The sequence below is a fragment of the Danio rerio genome, chromosome 8 (genome assembly GCF_052040795.2).
Source record: "Danio rerio strain M-AB ecotype USA chromosome 8, GRCz13ab, whole genome shotgun sequence".
Classification (NCBI taxonomy): Eukaryota; Metazoa; Chordata; class Actinopteri; order Cypriniformes; family Danionidae; genus Danio; species Danio rerio.
In genome coordinates, this window is record NC_141028.1 from 27,362,915 (window position 1) to 27,389,971 (window position 27,057).

General features: G+C 35.0%; 3 protein-coding genes across 17 annotated transcripts in view; 2 read left to right on the top strand and 1 right to left on the bottom strand.

Annotated features, from left to right (window-relative positions):
* The first annotated feature begins 704 nt into the window (after positions 1-704).
* dnase1l1l (deoxyribonuclease I-like 1-like) lies at positions 705-6,031 on the top strand. Its single transcript, NM_001002403.1, has 9 exons — positions 705-751; positions 990-1,152; positions 1,231-1,319; positions 3,068-3,154; positions 3,240-3,352; positions 3,425-3,537; positions 4,686-4,843; positions 5,626-5,722; positions 5,804-6,031. The coding sequence occupies exons 2-9, from the start codon at positions 1,012-1,014 to the stop codon at positions 5,882-5,884; spliced, it is 879 nt and encodes a 292-aa protein (NP_001002403.1). The 5' UTR covers positions 705-751; positions 990-1,011; the 3' UTR covers positions 5,885-6,031.
* A 2,004-nt stretch (positions 6,032-8,035) lies between these two features.
* Positions 8,036-15,944, top strand: si:dkey-183p4.10. Of its 2 annotated transcripts, none has more exons than XM_087264661.1 (8): positions 8,036-8,433; positions 8,737-10,731; positions 11,510-11,576; positions 11,707-12,050; positions 12,396-12,465; positions 12,543-12,597; positions 12,676-12,795; positions 15,422-15,944. In XM_087264661.1, exons 1-8 carry the CDS (start codon positions 8,391-8,393, stop codon positions 15,563-15,565), a joined length of 2,838 nt encoding a protein of 945 aa, XP_087120787.1. In that variant the 5' UTR covers positions 8,036-8,390; the 3' UTR covers positions 15,566-15,944. The 2 variants fall into 2 exon arrangements, with proteins under 2 accessions (XP_087120787.1, XP_087120788.1); XM_087264662.1 differs by having other exon boundaries at positions 11,710-12,050.
* Positions 15,646-27,057, bottom strand: part of kcnq2a (potassium voltage-gated channel, KQT-like subfamily, member 2a) — a 55,469-nt gene continuing 44,057 nt past the window's right edge. For 5 of the 14 annotated variants that reach the window (XR_015496739.2, XR_015496737.2, XM_087262607.2 and 2 more), the window contains 4 exons: positions 25,367-25,466; positions 23,722-23,853; positions 19,528-19,645; positions 15,654-17,517 (listed from right to left, as the gene is read on the bottom strand). Coding sequence is in view for 10 of the 14 variants with exons in the window: in XM_087262607.2 (XP_087118733.1) it covers positions 16,804-17,517; positions 19,528-19,645; positions 23,722-23,853; positions 25,367-25,466 (1,064 nt within the window). In the remaining 4 variants the exon portion in view is untranslated. Of the gene's footprint in view, positions 17,518-19,527; positions 19,646-23,138; positions 23,190-23,711; positions 23,854-25,366; positions 25,467-27,057 lie in introns of those variants that run through there. The other 9 variants (NM_001442618.1, NM_001442616.1, NM_001442615.1 and 6 more) reach the window with 4 other exon arrangements.

The following is a 27,057-nucleotide window of genomic DNA, read 5'->3' on the forward strand; positions in this document are numbered from 1 at the left end:
ATTTTAAGATTTCTAGCAATTCTGACTTTTAGCAATTTCTATATTTTTCCTCCTGATTAAATCATGATATTGAAGTTTACATCATGATATTGCACAATACAGTCACAATTGTGATTTAATAAACCAGAATGTGAGAAATAAACACGCAATTACCTTTTTTGTAAATTTTTCTGTGAAACAAGCTTCCATAAAAAAGGGACCAAACCTGTGTATAACTGGCTTTATATCACAAACCAAAGGTGATATAATGCCTTAATATCTAAATCTGTATCCCATATATAAATTGTACCATTTATGATATTTATGATTTTAAAAACGGTACATTCCATTGTTCAAGCACAATTGTAAGTCTTGAACAATTTCTCTTTGTAAGCTTTGTATTTTGCCATAAGTATTAAATTGTATCTGTATTTCGAGCCGTGTCTTTGTTTCACTAAAAGATGATTTCCAGATAGGAGCCTGCGCTTCTTTTAGTTTGCAGCACACACTGAGAATAAAACAACAATACCATCCTGTTGAATGGCTGAAAAGCACATTGTCATGACAGGTGACTCTCTTTAGTGTTCCAGACTGACCTGCACACTACTGGAGCTCTGACACAGCTCATTTAAACACATTCACACACTGCCCCTCCTCTTGCCCAACACAACTTTGCACCATGGTTTCCTGTGTAGAGATAACCCGAGACCAATGAAAAAACATCCACTACAACTCTAGATCACTCAGAAAAGCTTGACAGGCATCTTACAGGGTGAGTCATTTCATATGCCTTTGTGGTAATGCATTTTCTGATATGCTTAGAATGACAAAATACTTTTTGATGACTAAATTGCAGCAGAAAAATGATGCAAAACTGTAAGTGCTGTTCAAAAAATGTACAATATGACAGTGCTGTAAGCCTGAGGTTAAGATAAAGATATTTTCAAATTTGATTAATACTATTATTGTATTTAATATTGTGATGTTTCATCTCATGATTGTAATTTCAGGAATTTCTAGAGGTTGTGATCAATGAGGCCGCCTCTTCTGCTGTGTTTTATTGGACTGTGTTTGTGGACTTGTGTAATTTCCCTGAAGATCTGCGCCTTCAACATCCAAAGCTATGGAGAAGCAAAGGCCAGCAATACTAGAGTTATGGAGATTTTGACAAAGGTACAAGTGTTTTTAGAGATTGCAAATTAAGTTTATCTTAAATGCTGGAAATTCTAAAAGCGTTTTGTACATTTCTAGATTATTTCTCGCTGTGACCTGAGTTTGATTCAAGAGGTTCGAGATTCTAGAGGAGAAGCCATTTCTGCACTGTTGATGAGTCTGAACAGGTAAATATTACTTATATTAGTTTGTATTATTAGTTGTGTACACATATATACAGTGTGCAGCAAAAATGGGTACACCTACTTTTGAAGTAATTTATAATATATATATATATATATATATATATATATATATATATATATATATATATATATATATATATATATATATATATATTATCGAACAAGAAAAACGTATGATAACAGTCCAAAAACAAGTACAGTCAAATTTATATGTTATAGAAAAATATCATATACAAATAAAAAAAAAGAGTAAAAAAAATCAACAGAAGCAATACATTTTGTTGAAATTTTGTAGGTTGTAATTTTTTAAAAATATTTTACTTAAATTTAATTGTATTATCTCTTAATTTCTAAATATGTTTGGTGACTAAAATATTATTGAATAAATATATCTGTTTAATGTTTTGTTTAAATGCACCAAAATACATTGCCTAATATATTCACTGAGAAAAATATTCATTTAAAAAATGGGGTGTATTCAATTATGCTGAGTACTGTATATTAGATTATTAGATTAGATTACTATTAGATTGGGGTTAGTGTTAGTGTAAATTGACATGTACTTGCAATGTTTTTTATAGTCAGTTCAATGTATGTTAAAGGAGCAGTATCAACAGATACTATATAGTATATATACTATACTATATAGTGTGAACTGGACTTTAAAAGAAAATAATAAAAAAAAGAATAAAAAAAAAAGAGAATAAGCAGACCGTCTACAAATACTCAAATGGCCCATCAAAATAAAGTGTTTTTGTAAAAATCAGTAAAGTTATTTGAAATTGTATTAAGATTTCACAAGTTTTTACTGATTTTTTTATTTTATATAAACTATGCATGCATCTTTGGTGAGCAATTGGCTTCTTTAAAAAAAAAAAAAAGAAAAAAAAAAAAGAAAAGAAAAATCATATTGATCCTAAAAGTTAATTAACTTCTTTGCTCTTTTTAATAAATCATGCTCACAATACAAAAAAATAAATAAAAAAATGGATTTAACAACAAATGAACCAAATCTTACCATATAGCCAGAATTCAATGAAACAAGGGAATAAATTATTATAATGTAAGATTAACTTAACTGCCTGCTCTACCAAATGACTGACCATATTTTGACTGTTTTAAAATAATGACTGTTGAAGTCATTAAAAGAATAACTGTTTTAAATAATAGTTTACATTACACAGTTCTGTTGCACTACTGCGCTTGTGGTTTTATTGTAAAAAAAAACAAAAAGAAAACATGTTAAACAAGAATCTAAAAATATTTTATAGCAAACTTAAAAAAATAAAGGTGATTTAGTATTCAAAAATGTTTAATTTTTAATATTTTTTAAATAAATTGGTCTAAAACTTCATATTTTCAGATTTTAATAGTATAAGTATTAATTCCAGTATTTTTACCATAAACCGACATATCAGCCATTTGGTAAATGTTGATATTTTAGAAATTATGGGATGTTGAAATAAAAATGCATTGAGTGTCTTAACTAGCGACATTAAGTTAAGAAATGCATTTCAGTTTTTTTCTTGGTGGAGTATTTAAAGGATATTTAAAAATGCTCCATGTAAACCATTTTCACTTTTCACATATTTACTTTTTTTTAGTTAATACTTATAAATGGTTTTAGTTTTCTGATTTCAGTAAGAGACTTAACCATGATTTTTACTCAATGTGGTTTCACTGATGAATATAGAACATCCAACACATTGTTTTCCCTTTCCTTCCTCCAGATTCGACAAATCTCATATTTATGCCCATTTAGAGAGTAAAAGATTGGGGAAGAAAACATACAAAGAGCAGTATGTGTATATTTACAGGTAAAAAAAAAATTAAATATACACAGATTTGTATACCCATTATAATGAAAGTGATCTGCAGTGAACATAATTGTTGTGTTGACAGAAAAGACATGCTACAGGTGCAAGAGCAATACGAGCACCCAGAGGTCAATGAAAGTGCATCAGAAGTCTTTTCCAGAGAGCCCTTCATCATACTGGTCCACTCTCCAACAACCTGTAAGTCTCATAATACCAGCAGAATAAAACAGCATGCATATGTTTGATCTGATTGGTTGTGTCTTCTTACAGTGGTGAAGAATTTTGTCCTGATTGGTCAGCACACCTCTCCTAAGAGTGCAATGAAAGAAATGGATTCACTGTACGAGGTCTTTCAAACCGTCAAGAAGAAATGGAAAACTGAGGTACAGCAAACATATTTAATGTATAATAAATGCAGTTGAAGAGAAAACTGTTAGCTCTCCTGTTTATTCTTTTTCAAAGATTTCCTAAGTGGCCCCCTTTTTTTTTTTTTTTTTTTACAAATTTTTAATATAAGTTGAGATAACTAAAAAAGTTAATTTGATTCAACTAAAGAATTAAGTCAGCAAGATTTTTTTTATAGTGCAGTAGTTTAACTAACTAATTTCTTTTGTCTTTGCTATGATGAAAATACATAATATTTTACTAGTTATTTTGCAAGATACGAGTATTCAGCTTTAAGTACAGTTTACAGGCTTAACTTTGTTAATCAGGTTAACTAGGTATGTTAAGTTAATTAGAAAAGTCATTGTATAACAATGGTTAGTTCTGTAGCCAATTGAATAAGATAATTTCCTAATGAGGCTAATATTAACCTTATATATATATATATATATATATATATATATATATATATATATAATATAAAAAAACGCTTCTATTCCAGCCTAACTAAAAGAAATAATACTTTCTCTAGATGAAAAAATGAGTTTAGATGCAAACAGTAATTTCACTTTTATGGCACAGGATAAGTCCTTCTCATGGTCTTTAAAGTGAAATGACTCAACATAAACACAGGAGGCTGAGAAAAAGATTAATTTTCTATGGAAATTTCAGATGTCACTCTTCAAATGTAACAGGAAAATGTCCTTGCTTTTTTATACACCACTTGGGAAATTTTGAAAAACTAATAAAATTTCACAAGAGAGCTAATTATTTGGATTTTAATTATACATACGTATCCAATATATTAGATTGTATACAGTGACCAGTAAAAATAATTAATAGATTTTTTACCAATTTTATCAATATTCATTAGCATAATAGTATGTTTACGTAACATCACCTAACATCTGCAAAAAAATAAAAAATAAACAAATAAAATTAAAATAAAATCAAAAACTAAAAATTTAAGTAAATTTCATATTTAAATGGCTCTGTTAGTTTCTGCTCTTGATAAAATGTTGTTTATATTTTCCCCCAAACATTTTTATTTTTACACCACAGTCTTAAACTTTTTGTTCAAATTAATGCAATTGTACTATTTTCCTTTCTGATGGCCTCTCTGTATGTTTGTATCATTCTTATCTAGAATGTGATGTTTCTGGGAGACTTAAATGCCGCCTGCAACTACGTCACTAATAAAGGACTGAGAAATGTGCGTCTCAGGAGTGACCCAAAGTTCCACTGGTTGATCAGAGACGAACAAGACACTACAGTGCGTGAAAAAACACGCTGCGCTTATGACAGGTACAGCAAACCAACACAGTGATGTTAAAGACAACAAAGCGCTGCAGGGATGACATTATATTGTAGGCCAAATCAGAGGATTGCATCACTTCTTCAGCAGTACTGGTTGGAAATGTTTTCCATAAGGATAAGTCTTTCTCCTCAACAACAAAAAATACCCTTGTTAAAATAAGCCATAAACCACAATCAGCAAGTCATTTAAAAACTTTTCATCAAAATTGTCTCAAAACTATTGAACAAACAAGTTTGAAAAACTTTTTTGATTCACTTAAAGTGCAAATATTTCTCAAGTGATGTTTAATAAAGCAAGGAATTTTTCACAGAAAGAATGTGGAGCTAAAAAAAATAGATAAGAATAAACTTAGCTTGATGTGACTTTCTAATGGCCTGGATATTTCAAATATTATATACTGTAGAATAATTAGCAATGTGAACGAAAACAAAAAAAGGACTAAAATTAGATGAGTTTTCTAGTCTGTACACCCTTTTGAGCTGCTTGTAAGCAAACAATACTTTATAACATCTAAAAGCACAAGTCAGACAGTACTGATGTTGTACATGTTGTAGAAAAAAATAATTCTTGAGCAAGACCTTTAAAAAAAAAACTGACTTGAGGGCAAATAAAACATTATTTTTAGGTCTTGGGACTCATTCCTGCTGCTCTGAGTCAGACATACATTTAGCATATATCATTTCTTTTATTATACTTCACAGTTTCACAATGCCATGCCGATAAATATTTGATAACCCTTCTGTTCAATCTTTCTGAAAACCCTCTGAAGGATTATTATTCATGGAAAAGAGCTCATTTCTGGGATAGTTCCGGAATCCGCTCAACCGTTCAACTTCAAACAGGAATTTAATCTCTCTGAGGAAGAGGTAAATAATTATACTGATCTATTCATTTCTTTAAAGAGTAAGTAAAAATGTTTATTTATTTCTGTTTCTTTGCACTTATAGGCTTTGGAAGTCAGTGACCACTTTCCAGTAGAAGTGGATTTAAAAGCAAACCATCGCTACCTCCTGCGCCATGAACTGTAAAATGATACATATCTGTGAAAACGACCTGCAAAGTACAGATACTAATTTTAAATAATTATCAGCCTGATACTGTGATCATTTATTGCTACAGGACTGTTGCTACTTGGAAGGACATTGTGTATCGACAAATAAAAACGTTTTATATTTTATTCGTTTTAGTTCCCTAAATATGAACTGTTCTTAAAAGACCTTTTGCTTGTGTGAAAGATATATTGGTCACACTTTACAATAAGGTTCATTAGTTAATGTTAATTACTGCATTTACTAACATGAACAAACAATGAACAATACATTTACTACTATATTTGTTCATGTTAGTTAATGTTAGTTAATGAAAATACAGTAGTTTATCGTTAGTTCATGTTAAATCATGGTGCACTAACTAATGTTAACAAGCATGGACTTGGATGTTAATAATGCATTAGTAAGTGTTCAATTATGATTAATAAATGCTGTAGATGTGTTGTTAATGATTAGTTCATTTTAGTAAATGCATTAACTAATGAACCTTATTGTAAAGTCTTACCGATATATCTCTTAAGAACACTTTTCACTATAAAGAACAGTGTGTGCAATAGAAAGATAATATATAAAACATATTATTCATGGAACAATCAATGTCAATAAAGAACTTTAATTTTTATGAATGTATATCGGGGAAAAAAGTTATGTTTAAAAGTGTATTTACTATAAATACTATATAAAGTAGTAATAGTATGATGCACTCACCGGCCACTTAAATTGGTACACCTTACTAGTATTGGGTTGGACCCATTTTGCCTTCAGAACTGCCTAAATCCTTCATGGCAAAGACACAGTCTAGTGACTGTGGAGGCCATTGGAGTACAGTGAACTCATTGGTCATGCTCAAGAAAACAGTCTGAGATGATTCACGCTTTATGACATGGCGCGTTATCCTGCTGGAAGTAGCCATCAGAAGATGGGTACACTGTGGTCATAAAGAGATGGACATTGCAACAATACTCAGGTAGGCTGTGGCATTGACACAATGCTCAACAGGTACTAATGGGCACAAAGTGTGCCAAGAATATATCCAGCACACCATTACACCATTAGCAGCAGCCTGACACATTGATACAAGTATGGATTCATGCTTTCACCAACTCTACCTGACCATCTGAATGTCGCAGCATAAATCAACACTCAGACTAGGCAACGTTTTCCCAATCTTCTATTGTTCTATTTTGATGAGCTTGTGAATTGTAGCCTCAGTTTCCTGTTGTGGCACCAGGTGTGGTCTTCTGCTGCTGTAGCCCATCTGCCTCAAGGTTCAACGTGTTGTGCATTTAGATATGCTCTTCTGTATATTGCTGTTGTAACGAGTGGCTGTTTGAGTTACTGTTGCCTTTATCAGTTCTAACCAGTCTGGCCATTCTCCTCTGACCTCTGGCATCATCAAGGCATTTTCCCCCACAGAACTGCCGTATATCTTCTCTTTTTTTGCAACATTCTCTGTAAACCCTAGAGATGGTTGTGCATAAATATCCCAGTATATCTATCTATCTCTCTCTCTCTCTCTCTCTCTCTATATATATATATATATATATATATATATATATATATATATATATATATATATTTATATATATGTCATGCCAATAAAGCAACTTGAACTTTGAAAGAGAGAGAGAGAGAGAGAGAGAGAGAGAGAGAGAACACTATAAAATCTGAAATAATAAAAACCCTTTCAGATAGTTCGCAGCTATTGCTGTATATGTGTCAATAGCTGATGAACCTGTAATCTTCCTACTATTTTTAGTCAGTTTTATTTTCTGAAGAAAAATAAATTACGTTTATAAATTGTTCTCTAATCTTGAAATCTGATGTGTAGATTGATATATTTAACATAAATCTTTTTATGCTAGTCCCTTACCCTGTTGTGAACAAAAGAAGCAGTGAGTCTCTTGTTTTCTTTGACTCTAATTTCAATATATAATTCATGCTATTAAACCGAATACACAAATTTGCAGCAACGTAGAAGCTGTAAAAAAATCTCTTGCCCATTTTAAAAGCACAAACTAAACTGTCTGACGGAAATACGCCGAAATGCTCTGAATAAAATTACCGTGCAACTCATAAGAAGGATGCATCAATATAGAGGCAATGTGCTGCGGTTAAACTTTGCAAACCACAACCTAGAAAATGTCATACAAGCCTGAAGTTCCTGCAGAAACACACACACACGTGCACAAACACACTAACTATTTAGTAAGATGTAATTTATCAAGTTTGTATAGGTTAAAACACATCTATTTAACCCTTTGATTCTTATATTTAATAGTGTTTATATACAAGTGTAAATTTTTTAGTTACATTTTAAGGTGTTCATGTTCGTGTTTTCATGGCACTGTTTAAACAGGAAGCGATGTCACGAAGCGGTAAGCATCACACTCTCATTTTGTCAAGTGGTGGAACATTAAGTGGAGTGTCTGTCATGTCTGTATCAGATTTTTTCTGTACGAGAAGAAATTAAATTTTAAAAAACATGGACCAAAACATTGCAGATTTTCTGACTGATGCATTCCCAGGTAAGATTTAAACTCTTTTTCACTTTGTAGCCAGTTGTGCAGTTAATTATATCTACAACTAAATCTATTATTCAACAAGTATTGTGACTCAATAATCAATTTCTTAAAAAAAAAAAAAAAAAAGAGTCTCTTAAAAAAACATGGGCTCGGATTATATAGAACTGAATTTGCACAGGTGTTTTTTTCATTCGGTATGTTGAATTAGATTGTGTTGTTTTTTATGTCTATAAACTTTCTGATAAAAAATGTTTCTGATAAATACTAAATTGTACATATACCTGCTTTTTAAAACAATAAAAACAGAGCCAAACTTTGAGCATCTACATTTTGATGACGACACTGCAATGGCACACAGTGTTGATGTATCTCAAGATATGCCAGATATGGAGGACAACGAGTACAGTAACAAAGAATCCAGTGAAAGTGATTCTGAAGTAGATGACGACACCACAGCAGAAAACAATATAAACACATCTCAAAATGCACCAGATATGGAGGACGACAACAACAGTAACCAAACATCCAGTGAATCTGACTATGAAGTAGATTTTGAGAGTAAAAATAGTGATCGTTTGCACTCTGATGATGACACCACAGCAGCAAACAATATAAATACACCTCAAAATGAGGCAGATATAGAGAACGACAACAACAGTGACCAAGAATCCAGTGAATCGGACTCTGAAGTAGATTTTGAGAGTAAAAATATTGAACGTTTGCACTGTGATGATGAAACCACAACAGAACACAGCATAAACACACCTCAAAATGCAGCAGATATGCAGGACAATGAAAAAAATAACAGAGAGTACAGTGGAACTGAGTTTGACTTAGATTTGGAGTGTAAAAATAGAGAAGAGGAAATTAAAAACTGTCCAGAGAACAATAGCGACTTCTCATTAGATGAACAAAACATGAAGCCAGGATCTACGCTTGGTGGTTCATTGGATGACAACAATTCAGATGAAAATAAGACACCGACCCAAGATCAGCAATTAAGCTTGCATGATGAGGAAAGTAGAGAGGATGGATTCGAAGATATCCATCAAGCTGAAAATGACAATATGCAGAAAATGGCCCTTCAAAAAGAGCCTCTACTTGATTTGGATACAATGAGGTCTCACAAGAAGTCCACTTCCCATCTGTTGTCCCACCAGATGGTGGATGAATCTGAAAATGAGAGCTCAACATCAGAAGAGGACACGGTGGAGCTGAAGAGCACAAAGGATGATAATAAACTCTACTGTCTTGGCTCAACATTGCAAGACTGGCCTGTAGAATCAATAGAGGTCCAGTCTGGGGATGAATTGAAAGAGTTTACAGAAGACGATCTTGAGAGAGAAGAGGAAGGCTTAGCAGAATATCCCTCTGATCTGTCTCGAAGTGATAGTGGAGACAGTGGTGAAGGTCAAACCATGGACACCAAGCTAGACGATGGCTTAGGTTGGTCAGGTGAGATGAAGATGGAAGAACTGACCATGAGTTACCAAGCTGTAACTTTAAGAAAAGATGCTGAAGACGTAAGTGTGGATCATGCAGACGTGCCTACATGTGTCAAGAATGAGGATCTGAATGAGACGACCACATCTAGGAAATCTGATGACACTTTATTCCGGATAAAGCAGGTCAGTTTTAGAGATGACCATTATAGCAGTGAGATTTCGATTGCTGGGGAAAGTCCTGATTTTGAGATCGCTGCAAATGTCCAATCTAAATCCAGTGCTTCCTACAAGAACGTGCAGCCCGAATATGATGGCGATATCAGCTGCGATGGTGACTACTGCAAAATCCAAGACGAAAAACCTGATTTGCCATTCCAAACAGAGAAAAACAAGCCAACTCTCCTGAAACAAGATCACACCTTCATTGAGGATTTTTCAACAGATGTTGAGCTTAAAGTAGGGGATGTTCTAGTCACAGATTCAGAGAAATGTGATGTAAGTTCCTCAAGCATTCATCCAGGATCTAAAAAGGGAGGTTTACCTGAGAGACATTCAACTGAAACCTGCAGTAGTAAGTTATATTCATCAGAGGCCTGCAAATCAAAAGATAACAGTGAAGACATCACCGTTTTGTTACCTGGAACATTTTGGTCTGTGATGGATGAGGACAACCTGAAGTTTGATGAATATGACTGGGATATTAATGGGGAAGAAGCTCTCTGTGATGAAGAGGACAGTCTCCTGGAAGATCTGGAGAATGAAGGAGAGGGGTCCGAAAGAGACTGGGAGAAAGAAAAGGAAAGAATTAAAGCATTTAACAAATACTACAACACTGTTGAAGGCGAGGAAAACAAAGGTACATGTTTTTTTGTTATATTTTAAAGGTACTTGCATAAATATGTGCTTTGATTGATCAGATTGCAAGTAAACGAAGGAGACCCATTCCCATTTGCACCTAATGTTTTAACCTTCTTTGTCAACTTTCCTGTCTTATTCAGATTGTATATTTAAAGTGACACACAATAGAACTGCAGATTACTCTTAAAGTCCACCCAGAAATTGAAAATGTGTCCAATCAACGTGCCGTTTCAATCCACTGAGATTTATTTTAAATCAAATGCAAGAGCTCCCTCATCCTCCATACACAGCAACAGTCTGGAGGAACCAAAAGGAAACAAAAAAAAAAACATTGTCAAAACATTTTATCTGACTTCAGTGGTTCAACTGTAATCATACAAAGCTCCAAGTACACTTATGAAACCTTTACTGAGTTTTTTTGGCACCTAACATTGCTATTGCTTCGTTTGATTAGGACTAAACCGCTAAAGCCACACGGAACGTTTCTACAATGTTCTTTGGGTTTTTTTCTGGACTTTGAATGTCTCTGAACTATTGCTGTCTTTGATATAAGACAGATATCTTAAATTTTATCTAAAACATATTAATTTATGTTCCAAATATGAAAGAAGGTCTTAGCGGATTTATAACTTAAGTACATGAGGGCAAGTAATTAATAACATAATTATCATTTTTTTGGGTGAACTGATACTTTAATTATGACATAATTAATATCTTAAAGGATTAAAAAAAAAAAAAAGCAATTAACAGCTTGTATAATCCTTTCATAACAACAGATCGAACCCCACTAGTGACATTTTGTTTGGAGCCAAAATACTCTCTGTATGAGGAGGAAAGTGACAGGTAAGATGGCTTCCATAGTTTTGACATTGAAAATGTAAATAAAATGTTTTGTAAAACACATATCTTTAGTTAGTTTAGTGCAATAAGCTCATACATTTGATTTGTGTGTGGGATGTTGCCGTTTACACAGCAGTGAAGAGGATCTTAACACAAAATGTTGCATGTATGAGCAGCATCCTTCAGAATCGAGTTTATTCCAAGACCAAAGCAACAACGACAACAGCAGACAAGCTTCAGACACTTTAGAAAATATTAGTGCACTTCTGAGGGATGAGGACAATGTAATGTTTGACGAATACGATTACGGTATTGGCGAAGAAGAGTTTTATAAAACAAACTCAAGTAAGACGATCCTTGATGATGAGGATGATTTCTTGGAGAAGTTGAAAATCGAAATAGAGAGAGAAATGCAACAAGAAAGAACTGAAGCATTAAACAAATTCTATGAAGAGTCTGGTCAAGAAAAACACAAAGGTAAGTATGGTTTTTGGGAAAGAAACTAATACTTATATTTGCATTATATTTAACTAACACTTATATTTGGTAGTTACTACAAAAAGTGACAGTAAAGCCATTTACGACACTACAAATTGTTTTCTTTTAAACATTATATTTAGTCCTGTGTTTTCATCATTGATATTGAAGGATGAAAGATCAAGTAACACCAAAGACTAAAATTTCAGGAATAAATTATATTTCAACATTTAAAAGAAAGATTTAAAAGATTTAAAAGTCATAAAGGCCTTAAAGTTTACATATTAGATATGTTGTAAAATGATGTACATGAACAAAATGTAATGTAATTTCCTCTCTGGACAGTAACAGACAGAAGTCAGAAAGGTCTGTATGGGCTGCATCAAGATTCTCAAAACGAGGAAGATAATGAGAGGTAAGATGAATTTAATTAAGCTTTAAATACAACTCATGTTTCAGATTTGTAAATTAGTTTTTGACATTGCCGTGCAGCAGTGAACAGGAATCATACACAGAAGAGGATACTTCCAGAGCTCTAAAGATAAAGGTGAGAGGTTAAGACATAGCACAAAGTAATTAAGAAATTGCAAAGTGTCACTATCTTACGGCTCACTGCGTGTTTCAGGACCAAAGTGATTCTGATGAACCACACGAGAGACGCTTGTACACAGGAAGGCCCAAAGTCTTACTTAAAGGCTTACAAAGGGCAGACAAGCAGCTGAAGGAACCGCGCAAGAGAAATAAGGTAAATATTAAACTGAAAGATTAAAAAAGAAAAAGTTTGACCAAAAATAAAACCTCTATAAACAAAATTGAAAAAGGTCATATTTTAGTTCAATTTTTAATTTGGGCACAGGTTTGAAAAAAGTGTTTTTTTGTCCTCATAAGCATAAACATATTTGCATTTTAAGTGCAGAAATAACAACAGAGTTCATCTACAGTAAATAATGTAGAAAATGTGCGGACATTCATCATATAAACAGCTATGTAGGTTCTGAGATTGCCATTATTCAAGTACAATGCAATTTACTGCATTTAATCAGGCTGTGCAGTAAATCAGCACTGAAGGTTTTCTCCTATATTATGTTTACATCCATCCAAGGTCAAAAAATACAACATTTATCATACTACAAACTGCACGATCAGCCATTTTCTTACATTATTTGAAATGGATCATTCAAGAACTCAGAGCCTCATTTATAAAATGTGCAGACATATTATTTTTCTCTTGCACACATACACTAAAATACATACACATTATACAGATTTAAAAAATGCTGTTTGAGGTTTAAAAAGTGTTTAGCATGCAAAAGGTTCTGCGTTGTGAGAACAATAATAAGGATGGCATTAAAGGGATAGTTCACCTAAATTGTGCACTGAAAGTATTCTCATAGCTTGATAATATTCTGATTGAACCGCTGAAGGCATGTGGTCTGTGGATTTTGTGGTGTTTCTATGGACTTTGAACAAGTTAGAAACATTGCCAGCAGATTCGAATGTTATCACTCGATTGAATGGGGATTATTAGTGATTATCAGCTGATAGATATGGGCCAGTAGGGGCCTTCTGCCTCTACTAGTAGGTTCAGAAGGCTGTTATCCACATGGTTATTTGGCTATAGATCATATACAACTGAGGCTGGAAGTTAACGAGAATTTTTTTATATTATTCCTTAAATTTTCCATGAATTGAATTTTAATAACATCTATATTCCCACCCCAACTGTTAACAGTAATGTAAAAACATATCTGCCTCTGGAGTCTTCTCTATAGATTATATAGCAGTATAGCTGATTAACCATTTGAATGGATGATAACAGCTTTCAAGGCCTATCAGTAGGCGCAGAAGTCCCCTGCTGGCCCATATCTATCAGCTGATAACCACTAATACCGTCCATTCAATCAAGTGATAACATTCGAAGCGGTTGACATTGCTGTCTATGGAGGATGAGGAAGCTCTCGGATCTAAAATGTCTTAATTTATATTCTGAAAATGAACAAAGGTTACTCAGGTTTGGAATCACATGAGGGTAATTAAATAATAGTTGGTGCATGCTTTTGAACGTATGTTGCACAAATTCAACCGAAAAAAAAACTAAGTTAGTGGTTGCTGCATGATTGTGTTGCTTCAAGTCCTTTTCATTTGAAAGTGTTTGCAAAACAGATCTGTTTTTACAGCACAATAAAAAGTGTCTTTGTTATATGCAGACCAAAAAAAACTCTTCCAGGCCTCAGATCCAATTGTAGTTTTTGAGTGTCTATGTGGGCATTGTTTACAGGCAGCCAATGAAGATCATATAGACAGACATTATGCCTTTATTGTGATAGGACAGGATATGTAGACAGGAAGCGAAATTGGAGCAAGAAAGGCGGAAAGGATTAGGAAAGGTCTGTGAGAACAGACCAAACTTGGGATACACAAAGCACGTTGTGCTATATGTTGGCACACTGCCCACGAGGCTATCGGTTCAACACCATTATGATGATGAAGCCTTTATTTGTCATCCACTTTTAGCAAAATTGGAGAGCGAAGTGGAGAGAAGAATTTGAGAAAAGAAAAGGTTTTTCAAATTTATGTCAATATCTGCCAATTTCGCAGATATCTAATGCCGTCACTGATCTCTAGGTCTGTCCAAATCACAATGCAAAGCCGCTAGTTTTACCCTGATGTTTTCTAATTGGCAGTCTATAGCCACAGTCTGGTTTGTAGCAACTCTGCTCACCACCGTTTCAATTCAGGTTTTTTGGGGTTTTGAGCCACCCTGACTTCTTTCATTAAATGTCGATACCTCAGGCCTCTGCCTGAGCCCATCAGCATAATCCCTATTATCAAATATCCGAATATCTAGATATCTTCAATATCCTCCAGGGACAGAGCGGCCAGGCATACTACACGCCACTTCTCCCACCCGTCCATCATGTATCCAGCAGCAAACGTTCTGCAGGACAGTTGAGTTCCCCTGAACCCAGACTTCTCGTAGAAAAGATTGGATCAATTGCGTTCAGGGACCAGTTGATCCAATTCAAAATTGCTTAATTGTTTGAAGAGCAGGGAAAGGAGAACCTCAGAGATAGAATAGGATGAGACAAGAGGAGACAAACAGGAGAGATATGGGAGAGGAAAAAAGTGTGACCGCCTTCACAGAGAGCCAAAGAACAAAGTTGCAAATTTCCAAAAAACCTACATAGACCTGTGAAGAAATTAAGACTGAAATTACTGACAACTCCTTCCAGGGATTTCAGCGGTTTTTTCTTTTTGCAGACATTTACTCGTACTTTGAGCTTTGAAAATTTGCAGACCTTTAGCAGTTCATTATATTACACAACCTAACCGTTTAGACCCTGAACAAACTCTGTCTTGATCTCTTACAGTGTGTTTTCCTGCTGCGGTCAGTGTTCGCATTGAGTCTTGTGACTGTGGTGGGGCTGCTGTCTTACTCCTGGGCAACAGACAACATGGACTTACTGAATACACATGTATCTTCCGTATTCAACATGATTCAAAACAGACAATAAAAGTTTTGCATGCATGCATATACGTAACTATTGCATAGGACCATGCAAAATCTAAACAGATAAACCAAAAAAAAGTAGATAGGCCAGCAGAGATAAGACCAACTTTATTTCCTTACAGAGTGCAACCTAATATTGCAATGTTTAAACAGTGCTTTGAAATACAGCTTTGAAAAATATTTGTCTTTTAACATGGATTTCCCTGTTTTGTTATGTAAACCACATTTAGATGTAATGTTTCTGTGTTTTTGTTAAGTGACATATCTGTAGATGTACTGTACGTGGTCTTTTGCCCGTACAGGACACCTGTAAAAACAAATCTTTTTAAAGTAAAACTGACCTGACAAATTAAAACAAATAAATAAATTAGATATTTTTCCAATTCCTTTGTCCTTTATTTTATTTCTTTCTGCCGTAATCTCAATTAAGTTGTCAACAAGCTATATTCCATAAACATGCCATGCAGTTATTGTATTTTTAGGTCTGATACTTATTTAGTGCCCTCTTCACTACAGCATAAAATATGTTATCATAGTGCAAGTTACCAGTTCTAGGAAATTAAAACCGATTGCATACAATAGCATGAGTATTTCTCCAATGACCCTCCCCAAGGTATCTGCAATTTTCAATATTTCCTAAAGTACAGTGTGTCTCTCTCTGCAAGTGCTTTGACTTTAAATGTGGCTATAAAATATTTAATAATTTTTCCATCCTACAGATAAGAAATGTAAGAGGGTAAAGTACCTGTAAGTCATGCTCAGCTTTCTATCGTCTTTTTCTTTGGCTCAAACTATTTTCTCCAAAGTAAACCTTTCAAACTAAAATTCAAAGTTAATTCAACGAACACATGCCCTGATTAACTACTCGTTTTCATAACAGTCTCATAACACATTTCAGAAAAAGACAATGTAAATAAATAAATAAATAAATATATTGTGATTAAAAATTATAGTTCTAAGATAAAGTGCATTTAATAAGCCATTAGCTGTGGTGATTACGCAAACTAATAAAGAAAAGGTGCCTTGTTTGATTTTATCCATGCCAGTAATTAAATACACACAATCTTTTCCACTTGTGAATCCACACACCTGCAGCTTCCGTGTTTGAATTTTTTTTCTTTACATCAAAATCTTTGGGATTCATTCTTCACAGCTCCTGCTGCATGAGTCTGTAATCAGTTCCACATTTTTATGACAAGTTAAAACGTCCATCAGCTACATCCAGGAAATTTTTTCAACAAACTACTTCATTCCAGGCCACATCCTGTCCCCGAAAGTTCCCTCCCCTGTAAACGAGAGAGGGGATGGTGCTCCCGGCGTATACAGGTCAGAGTCTGTATCTGATTCGCCCTCTGCTAGATATGGTCTGATTCGGGTACACAGCGTCCCGCCGCCTCCACCGAAAGGCCCCAGACTTACTGGAGGCACGTAATCCTCTTCCCTGGCCTGGGAAATGCTAAAGCCACTGAAAGAGCGATCTAGCTCCTCATGGTCCACTGAGGGAATGGAGAGGGATGTGTCACTTTCGACAGCAGCCTGCTGCTGGACGGGTCTCCTGGACCTGCGTGAGCGGCTGTTGTCCATGCTCTCATGGAATGGCGGAGGCGGTAAGCGGTACAGTGATGGGTCATCGGTACCAATCGGTGACACTCCTCGACTATTGTTCCAGAGAGGCACGCTGAGGGGATGCTCATCCTGCTGGTGCCATGAGGTAGAAGGCCGACACTGACTCTCAGTCAGAGTCCCGTTGGGTCCGGGGTTGATGGGAGATGGGCTCTTGCCTTTGTTTTCATCCTCATCCGGCACTTTCTCACTCTTCTCGTCAGGGCTGTGGTAAGGAGGAGCAGGGTACGCAATTTTGAAGCCTAAAAGAGCTTCGGTTTCTGATCGTGGGATGCCCATTTGTGCCGTGTATATGCTGACCAAAAAGTTGAGTTTAAGGTCCATTGCTCCCACCTGCACAAGAACAGACTGTTCAGAACTGGTATAGGAACACACCAAGGCCACATTCACACAGCAAAATGCAGTTAAACAGCAGCAAATTAATTAATTAATTAATTAATCAGCTACATCCAGGAAATCTTTTCAACAAACTACTTCATTCCAGGCCACATCCTGTCCCCGAAAGTTCCCTCCCCTGTAAACGAGAGAGGGGATGGTGCTCCCGGCGTATACAGGTCAGAGTCTGTATCTGATTCGCCCTCTGCTAGATATGGTCTGATTCGGGTACACAGCGTCCCGCCGCCTACACTGAAAGGCCCCAAGTAAATTAATTATTTTTTTTTTTATATACAGTATATTACCATAAGTTCTGGGAGACCTTTTCAGATAATTTAATTCTGGTGCATGTCCCTGACCCCTGGTGTATAAAATCCAGCACTAGGCATGCAGACTGCTTCTACAAATATTTGTGAAACAATGGTGTGCTCTCTGGAGCCAAGTAAATTCAAGCTTTGTACAGACAGGCGCACAGTTCCTAGAACTCACTAAATTTCTGCAGAGTCAATAGCTCTGAATCTAAATGTGGCCTTTAGATTAGAGAACAGTGTGTAGAGACTTTCATTAAGGTGATTTCCATAGCTGAGCAGCTGCATCTAAACCTACATTGCTCAGTGCAATGAATGTAAAGCAGATGCCACTGGACTCAGAGCAGCAGAAATGTGTTTTCTGGAGTGACCAATTATGACAATCACATCTAGGTATGGCAGTTGCCAAGAGAACTGTACTTGCCTGAATGTATTGCATCAAGTGTATAGATTGGTCGAGGGGAGATTATGGTGTGGGGTTGCTTTTCAGGGATTGGGATTGGGCTTGGCCTCTTAGTTCCAGTGAAAGAAACTTAAAGCTTCAGCAAACCAAGACATTTTGGACAATTTATGTTCCCAACTTTGTTTAAAACAGTTTGGGGAGGTCCACTTCCTGTTCCAACATGACTGTACAGGAAAAATACATGGATAAGCACGTCTGAAGTGGAGGAACTTGACAGGTCTGCAAACAGTCCTGACCTCAACCCGATTAAGCACTTTTTGGATAAATTAAAGCAGAGACTGTGAGTCAGGCATTCCTGTCCTTAGTTCCTGACCTCACAAATGTGATTCTATTGTCATCATAAACACACTCTTAAACCTACAGGAAAGGCTTTACAGAACAGTCAAAGTTGTTATAGCTGCAAAGTATGGGCTAACACCATATGAAACCCTAGGTATTAAGACTGGGATATCAATAAAGCTCAGGTGGATGTAACAGCAGTAGTGTACATTCACTTACATTTCAGTTACTTATTGGAAAGACAACCACATTCAAAACCCAAAATCACAAATAAATTTCAGCCCAGGCATTGGAAATGTGTAACAGTGGTGCGTATTTCCAATTAGCCTGGGTTGGTATTTTTACGGCTCATTGGTGAACTGTATATTCACCAAAGCCCTGTTATGTATTTGGAAAGATAGATTGTGCTACACATACAGTATGTGTCTGATGTGTTCTTACGGTTTTCTAGTGTGGTTTTGGTAACTTACAGAAACACAGATAAAGCAGATACCCTGTTTTGTGGTCTATGCGGACCTCAAATGATCTCTTCTTTACTAAGGCATGGAAACTTCAATTGATTGATTGATTGAGATTCAAAATTTCTCATCAACTTTTGCCATTTCAAATCTGTAAAAAAGTTGCTGTTTTGGACATTAAAGTTGTAAATGACTTTAATGTCCAAAAACCTTTAATACTGAACCAATATTTAGTAGAAAAAAAGCTAAAAATCTGCACACACTGTGATTACAAAAGTGTTCTTACAAACCAAAGTGCTACATTTGTAACTAAATGACAACCAAAACAAACAAAATACTCATCACTATGTGGGTTTAACACAAATTCAACACATTTCAAGACTTATATAAACAGTACAAGTAAATGCAGTCCCAAACACAAACACTGACAGTGTGTGTGTGTCTGGCCCAATTACTTCACCTCTTTCTCCATCTTGTTTAGACGTCCCATCATGCTTGGGTCCTCAGGCACCTCTGTGTCACTTTTGGGTTTGTCCTTTTCTCCTGCACTGGCTCCTTTTCCCACAATCTGATCCACTCTAATGATCCAATAGACCATCACTTCGACACATAGTCAATACACCCTCATCCACACTGAGATTCAGTGGTTAACTGTGCACTGTACCTTGTCAAGTTAACAGAAATTAGCTTTATGAAGGAGGACTTGAACATGCGAATGCAAACATCGGACAGCAGGGTTGAAATAATAGGGAACACAAAAAAAAGATGATTGGCTGGAAGTGAACATATGCGATACTGCATGCTGAGTGCCATACAGGAAAGTCGGTAATTAGCATGCATTCATCAAGGATTCAGGACATCAAAAAGCTCTTGTTGGAAAGATGAGCATCTCAAACAAGATATGCTGCAGCTCACACTACTGCAGTGAAAAAAACCACTCAGTGTCTTTTGGCACAGTTACTGACAGCAGTGTTGGGAAGTTATTCAAAATAGGTTAAAAGAAAACATACACACATATTTTTGGCTTTATTAATCAGTAATCTGTAATCATAATGTGTATTTTAAGAGCATAATCTTGCTCTAGTGTTAATTTGACCAACTACGACTTCAGTGAAATATGTATGTTTTTGTATTTTGACATAAATGTAGGAAGTGTCACATATTTTCCATCATTTATTTATTTATTTTTTTCCACTTATTAAATGATTTACTTGACAAATTGATTTAACTAGAATGATTCACTAGAATTTCCATACTGAAAAAAACAGTTAACTAAATGTCTCAAAATGATTTTACCATAGTGCATGGTTTGAAAACAAGGTACAACAGGTTATAAGTTAAAAGAGCTTATACTTCAGCTAATATGTGTTAATACTATTATCAGTTAGGTGTTAATTTTAAATACTTCTGAGCATTAGCCTTTTATCAACACAAGCATACATTTAAGAACAAGAAACTCCCTAATTAAACTTTATCAACTACATTTAACATGTACTGGAAAAAAATAATTATGCTGTTTAGTAGAACCACACCCTGGATTCTTTGCAATATCCTTTGTGTCCACAGACCTGTTTTTCTTCATGACACGGATCATTACATCTACATAAGAAATGTAACCCTAACCCTAACCCTAACATTTACAAAAACAGTACATGAATAATGAAGTATTAATATATAATCTAAACATTACTTTATTATAAATTAATGATGAGTTAAGTTGTGCGCTAATCATGAACTAATTTTAATATGAGTCACAAGAGTTCATGAGAAAACAATGGCTAATTTAATTACCTGTTAGTATGTTGTTAATTAATGTATTAATTAACGTTTAAGTTTAAGCTAAATGTAATCAACATAAGCTGTTAATGTGTAATTATGTCATGACTTAACTTGGAGGGGCTCATCATCATTAACTCATCCTTAACCTCTCCTGTGTTTAAACTTTTGATGTTGACAGAACACTTGACTTTACTATTGTTATTCAGTGTAAACACACTAGACGGACGTTCAAAAAGGAGTTCATGAGTAATTAAGAATGGGTAATGATGAGGTGCTCCTCAAGTGAAGTCACAACATACTTAGACATTATCATGAGTTCATGATGGTTTGATTAAGCATAAACTAATGCTGTGATTAATACATTAATTAATAATCAAGCATGTACTAACATGTAATTAAGGTAGCCATTATTCACACAAGAAATCTTGTGACTCATGTGAGTTTATGATTAGCGCATGCATTGACTCATCATTAGTCCATAATAAAGCAATGTTTAATTTACATATTAATACATCATAATTCATGTACTGTTATTGTAAAGTGTTACCTGAAATTGCTTATAGCACCTCTTGTGGAGACACATTTAAAGTTCTTCACTTAAATTTAGCAATTTTGTAATTTTACAATTTGTAATTCCTGAGTGCTTTGAAATTTGACCCAAGGTTGGTCTCTTCTTTATAAAAAAACACTCAGCACTTGATGTAAATTATATTAAAATGTAAAAAAGTTACTGATGTTTAGGTTTATTTTACGAAAGTGTATTAGACATTTTTTTTGTCTAAAACTGATATAAAATCAAATCTAAGAAATCAATTAATTTTGTTTATTCTTAATACCAAACAGCCAGCGGATGACACTCAAAACCACAAATGCATGTCCCAAAACAGCCGCCAAATCGGAAGCCTTCCCTGTCAGAACTCTCCAACAAAATGTTTGCGGTCAAGATTCAAATAATATTTGATTTGTAAAATAATGTACCTTATTTTGTAATATGAAACTTGACACTGCCTACAACGGTAAGAAGCTTTGTAAAAGCCACACAAAATGTAGGTTTTACATGGTAATGAAATGTAAGATCATATAAATCACAGTTTTCGCATGATATATTTTGAAGTTTTAAGCTTTCTAAGGATATCTAATTAAGGATGATTACTAAAACATGATAGGAGAAGTGGGACATTGACACAGTTACAGTGTTTTGTAACTACATATTCATTAAAAAAACTAAGTCTAAATCAAAATAATATTAGGATATATCACGAGCTAGTGTTGTTCCCATACTGATAAACATCCGGTGACCCGTTATTGTGAGTTTTTTTTCCATTTTATACGGTTCCTTTTACTGCATCGATGTTGTAATGTAATTAAAATACATTCAGTTAAATAGACACTGGCATTCATTTAGTTGCTCAAGCGTAAAATGAGACAAAAAGCTGTTTACTCGCACACGCCCGTCAGAATCGGCAGGCTAGCGCAGAAGCTTCATTGAATATACCGGGGTAAAATAAATGCTCATATTATAAAGACATGGCGAGGGGGGGGGGGGGGGGGGGTGTAATTTATTGCAGTACTTCTTGTACAATCTAACAACCAAGTTAAATCAGATATAACTCAGCCAGTGGAGATTGCTGAATTTTAAAGAAGACAGACTTTAAACACACAGATTTTGCAATGGCATTTAGTTTACCGGAAGCAGTTAACCCAGGTTACTGGCAAATTAAAAGTCCTATTAGCATGCTTCTGCAGATACCATATTAATATGATCAAATATTTGTATTTAGAATAAACAGTCACCACTTTAGCTTCCACAACACTGACTGTCAGATGTAAAGGCACGTAATTTGACCCCTATAATAAATAGCGTGGGGAAATAAATAAAAAATCAATTAAAACTATCACCTGGTTCCATGCCTTATGATGCTTTGTGTTTTACACACTCTACATTTCAGCTATTCTCTCATTTTAAACCCCAGAACAACATGCACAATGGCATCAGTCCCCCAGCAAGCAGGCTGCACGGTGCATAGTATTATTGCACAGCATTAACTTATATATTCTGACTAATTATATAATAAAAAAAAACACCTTTGATAACCTTAACTCAGAAAAAAAGTGTATAATTACACTACAGGGCTGAAGAATGCCTGATTCTGATTGAACGTTTTAAAATGCAAGGCAAGTCTTGACCTCTACACAGTTCCGTATCACTACACAGAAGAACATTTATACTGCAATGCTGTCCAATAATAAAGCCATCGAGTCTGGGAAGGCCATTGGTGAATGTTTACGTACTTCTTGTGGCGAGGGGTCGAGGGGGGAGGGGGACCCACAATCAAATCTATCCTGGCAAAGCACACAGAGAGAACATGGAGACCAAGCATCATCAAGCAACACATGGAGACCACCGCCTGAACCCACGAGGAGGACCGTCCACAAACAAACAACGAGAAATATATCCCATACATGTCTGTTCTCACCCACTCCTAGGAACAGTGCTTCATGTTTACATGTATGATAGAGATGGCTGTTGCTGTTGAAATATATCGGTATATGTGTGGATGTTATTTCACAACATATATGAGAGAAAAGAAGTGAATCTGAATTCAAATCATTTTCGATGTGACACACACACACACACACAAAATAAAAACAAAACAAAACAACACAACACAAAAAAACCACTGTGAATGTGATTTGGATCAAGCAGTGTTGAAAGTATTTCATCCTGCAATACAGAACATTGACCAACAGAGGGCGCAGCTAATAGTTCTGGTCAATACTGACTGACTAGAGAAGCAGGAGAATCGTGTTATTGGTAATGGGTCACTGTTTTGTTTTTTTGTTTGTTTTTTGTTAAAAAAAAAGTTATTCTTGCCTGGACTGAAGGTTTTTGATACGGGACAGCATGTCCAGATGTCCTGCTGAATACTGCTCTATCACATCCATCACGTCGTAGGGTCTGAGGCTCTCTTTAAATCTCCTCTTAGACAACAGGAACCGCATTACACTGGTAAAAGACAATATGACATCTTTCATTACGGTGTAACATGTAGTTACAGAATTACATTGAATTTAATGAACAACTGTATGTCCCACAGGCCCGTAGCCAGGGGTTCGGGTGGTTTGACAGACCCATCCCTTACTAACAAAGGTCCAGAACTTATCCCATACATGAGCTCTTTTTGCCTATTTTGCTGTGCCATCATAAATAGTGAAAATATTTAATTGAAAAAGGTTATAAAACTAAGCGGAGTCCTCTGTTGGCTGTCGCTTTAGTATGATTTAGCTAATCAGCTAATTACAGTTACTATGAGTCGAACATCCAGTGTGCAAGAAAACATGCTACCTGATGTAAGATAAGTCATCTTTTGCTAACGTACTGTTAAATTTTACAAGTAACTTTTATTCAAAATCTTAGACCTTATTCTTAAATCAAAAAATGAGTAATAAAAAGGTGTGAAGAATCAAAAGCGGCCTATGTTAAAATGAATTTGAATTCTAATTTGGCTATTGTTGTTATTCATGAATCTTCAAGCATACTTTTTTATTAGAAAGGCTAAAAAAATCTTAAAGGTCTACATTATTATAATAATTATTTTTATGTTTGAAATTTTTATCATACAAATTTGGATTTTATCAATCCAAATTCTAAATGAACTGTTAACCGTTATTTGCATAATGAATTATAATAGGCCACAGACTTCAACAGATATTTTTACAGGATCTTTTTATATTGCTTTATTGTAAATCTTTAGGAAATACTTTTGGTACGTCAAAAAGTGTGGTTATGATGACCATCCGACAAGCGTAAAATGTCACTAACATGTAGTATTAATACCTCAGAAATAAATAGAAAATGAGGTGAAGAACTGCATAAAAAGTCCACTTTTTGAGAAAAAAAAGAACCACCTCTTTCACCAGGCTGGCTACAGGCCTGACCCATTAGTTAAATCAATCAGCGTTCTCAAATATTTTTAAAATGTTATGTGTTTTGAAAATGAAATATTTTATATTAATTTTAGCATTCTTAATTTGCTAAAATTAAGAATTTGCAAAAACAATTTTAGCAAATTAAGAATGTTGTTAAGTTAATTAAGTTGTGCTAATTTTAATGTTAATGTTATTTTATGTTACACATTAAAATTATTTATATCTAATAATTAAATGTTATCATTTCAAAAAGTCTTTTAAGTAACTCTAAAACTTAAACTATAAAACTAAAACACTGTCTGTTACTTGAAATAAACCAATGTTAACTAAAATAAAATATGCAATCAACTTTTATTCTGTCTAACTCCTAAGGAAATATTTCTCTTTTTTATTTAGTTTACTTGACGTACTAAAATAACTATAAATAAACAATACTGTATGGACATATAGAAGCACATTAAGTTACTAAACCTTTTTTATTTTAAAAATATAAATAAAAGATAACAATTACAGAGGTAGCTCAATACTACAATTGGTAAGCAAATATTTACACCCTTAAGCTTTCAAATGGCTGTATTGGTGCCTCTTACCAGATTGATCTGATGGTGACCTTGAGTCCGGGTGACAGATGTGGCAGAAATTCACAGTTATAACCTCTGTCATCTCCCAAATCTTCTGGAAGACTTGCCTCTACAACACACAAAAGCACAGGCTGCTCCCAATGTAAAGAGTCCTAATGTTAATGAAGAACAGCCCTTTGGCAAGATGAACGATTGCAGGAAACATCTGCCATGGCAGACATGCTCCATTAACTGCTAAAGCTACTTCACATTATACAACAGTTAGTTCCAGTCCTTCAATTTGATTGGCCAATAGTGATATTTACAGCACAGAGACTTGTCAATGTTAGTCTCAATCTGTCCATCTGCGGCCACTGTTTTCCATGCCAGCCTCTGTTTATTTTTACAGAACTGTTGTATAAAATCAATATCACACTTGCACACTTCTGAATATCAGCATGACTGTATTTCAGCTGTAGAGCTGATCCTGTGTGCACAGTTATGCTGTAATTCACTTCAATAGTTGCTTGTGTGATATTTCTAGAGTAAAACCCATCTGAAAATTGTTCGAAAAAGCCCAAAGTATACTCCACTTTTTAAAGTCACACGCTCAATCTTTAAAGGATACTCTTTTGCGTGCTAGTAAGTTTTTATCTAAAACATGACAACCAAAAGAAATTTCATTGGTTACACTTACATGACAACAATTTCACTCTTTTATGAGTTTTGCCCATTAACATGACTATTGTTTTTTTAGGGGGCCTGAAAAAAAGTGTTCAGACTTCAATCGCACATTTTATTGTCTCAGTTTAAACTGCAAAAACGGGAATATATATAAAAATGGTTATGTCAAGCACATGTGTATTACGTCTGCACCCTGCTGAAAAAAACATTTGTAGCTGGTAAAGTATGTTTTGATGAAGGTTTCATTGCTGGTCTTAGACCAGAGTAAAGAGCATCCAGAATTGAGACCAGCATACCAGCATCCAAACTTTGTTTACTAGAATACTGTATGCTGTATTTTTCAGCAGGGGCAGTGTCTACACATCTGCAACTGTGCACTTTTGTCATGTAAAATGCACTCTTTGTACTTGCTTAATTTAGACTTGGGTATATCTTTAAACTCCCTCACATGACACCTCGTCAATAAAATTGTTTTTTGTTCCATCTCCTCATTTCCTACATTGAATCAACAAATTGTTTCACCTTTGACACCATGTGGACAAACTGAGTAGTGCAAAAACAATTTAAAATCATTGCACGTGCACTAAAAGTTACCATGAAATCAAAATGTACACTTCTTAGATTTATATACACATGTATACACATGTATATATATATATAGTGGTTCTTGTAATAAACAATGTATGTGTACTTCATTATTTTGTACAAAATCGTTAAATTTTACCATTCATTAATTCATTTTCTTTTCGGCTTAATCCCTTTATTAATCCAAGGCCGCCACAGCGGAATGACCCACCAACGTATCCAGCAAGTTTTTACGCAGCTGATGCCCTTCCAGCCGCAACCCATATCTGGAAAACATCCACACACACTCATACACTACGGACAATTTAGCCTACCCAATTAACCTGTACCGCATGTCTTTGGACTGTGGGGGAAACCGAAGAACCCGGAGGAAACCCACATGAACGTAGGGAGAACATGCAAACTCCACACAGAAACACCAAATGACCCAAGTGAGGCTCGAACCAGCGACC

Coding starts and splice junctions, on each gene's coding strand:
- dnase1l1l (NM_001002403.1), top strand. CDS start 1,012: ATGAGGCCGCCTCTTCTGCTGTGTTTTATTGGACTGTGTTTGTGGACT. Junction 3,155..3,239: donor CAGTATGTGTATATTTACAG/GTAAAAAAAAAA, acceptor TTGTGTTGACAG/AAAAGACATGCTACAGGTGC. Junction 5,723..5,803: donor TTAATCTCTCTGAGGAAGAG/GTAAATAATTAT, acceptor TTGCACTTATAG/GCTTTGGAAGTCAGTGACCA.
- si:dkey-183p4.10 (XM_087264661.1), top strand. CDS start 8,391: ATGGACCAAAACATTGCAGATTTTCTGACTGATGCATTCCCAG. Junction 12,598..12,675: donor CCAGAGCTCTAAAGATAAAG/GTGAGAGGTTAA, acceptor TGCGTGTTTCAG/GACCAAAGTGATTCTGATGA. Junction 12,796..15,421: donor AACCGCGCAAGAGAAATAAG/GTAAATATTAAA, acceptor GATCTCTTACAG/TGTGTTTTCCTGCTGCGGTC.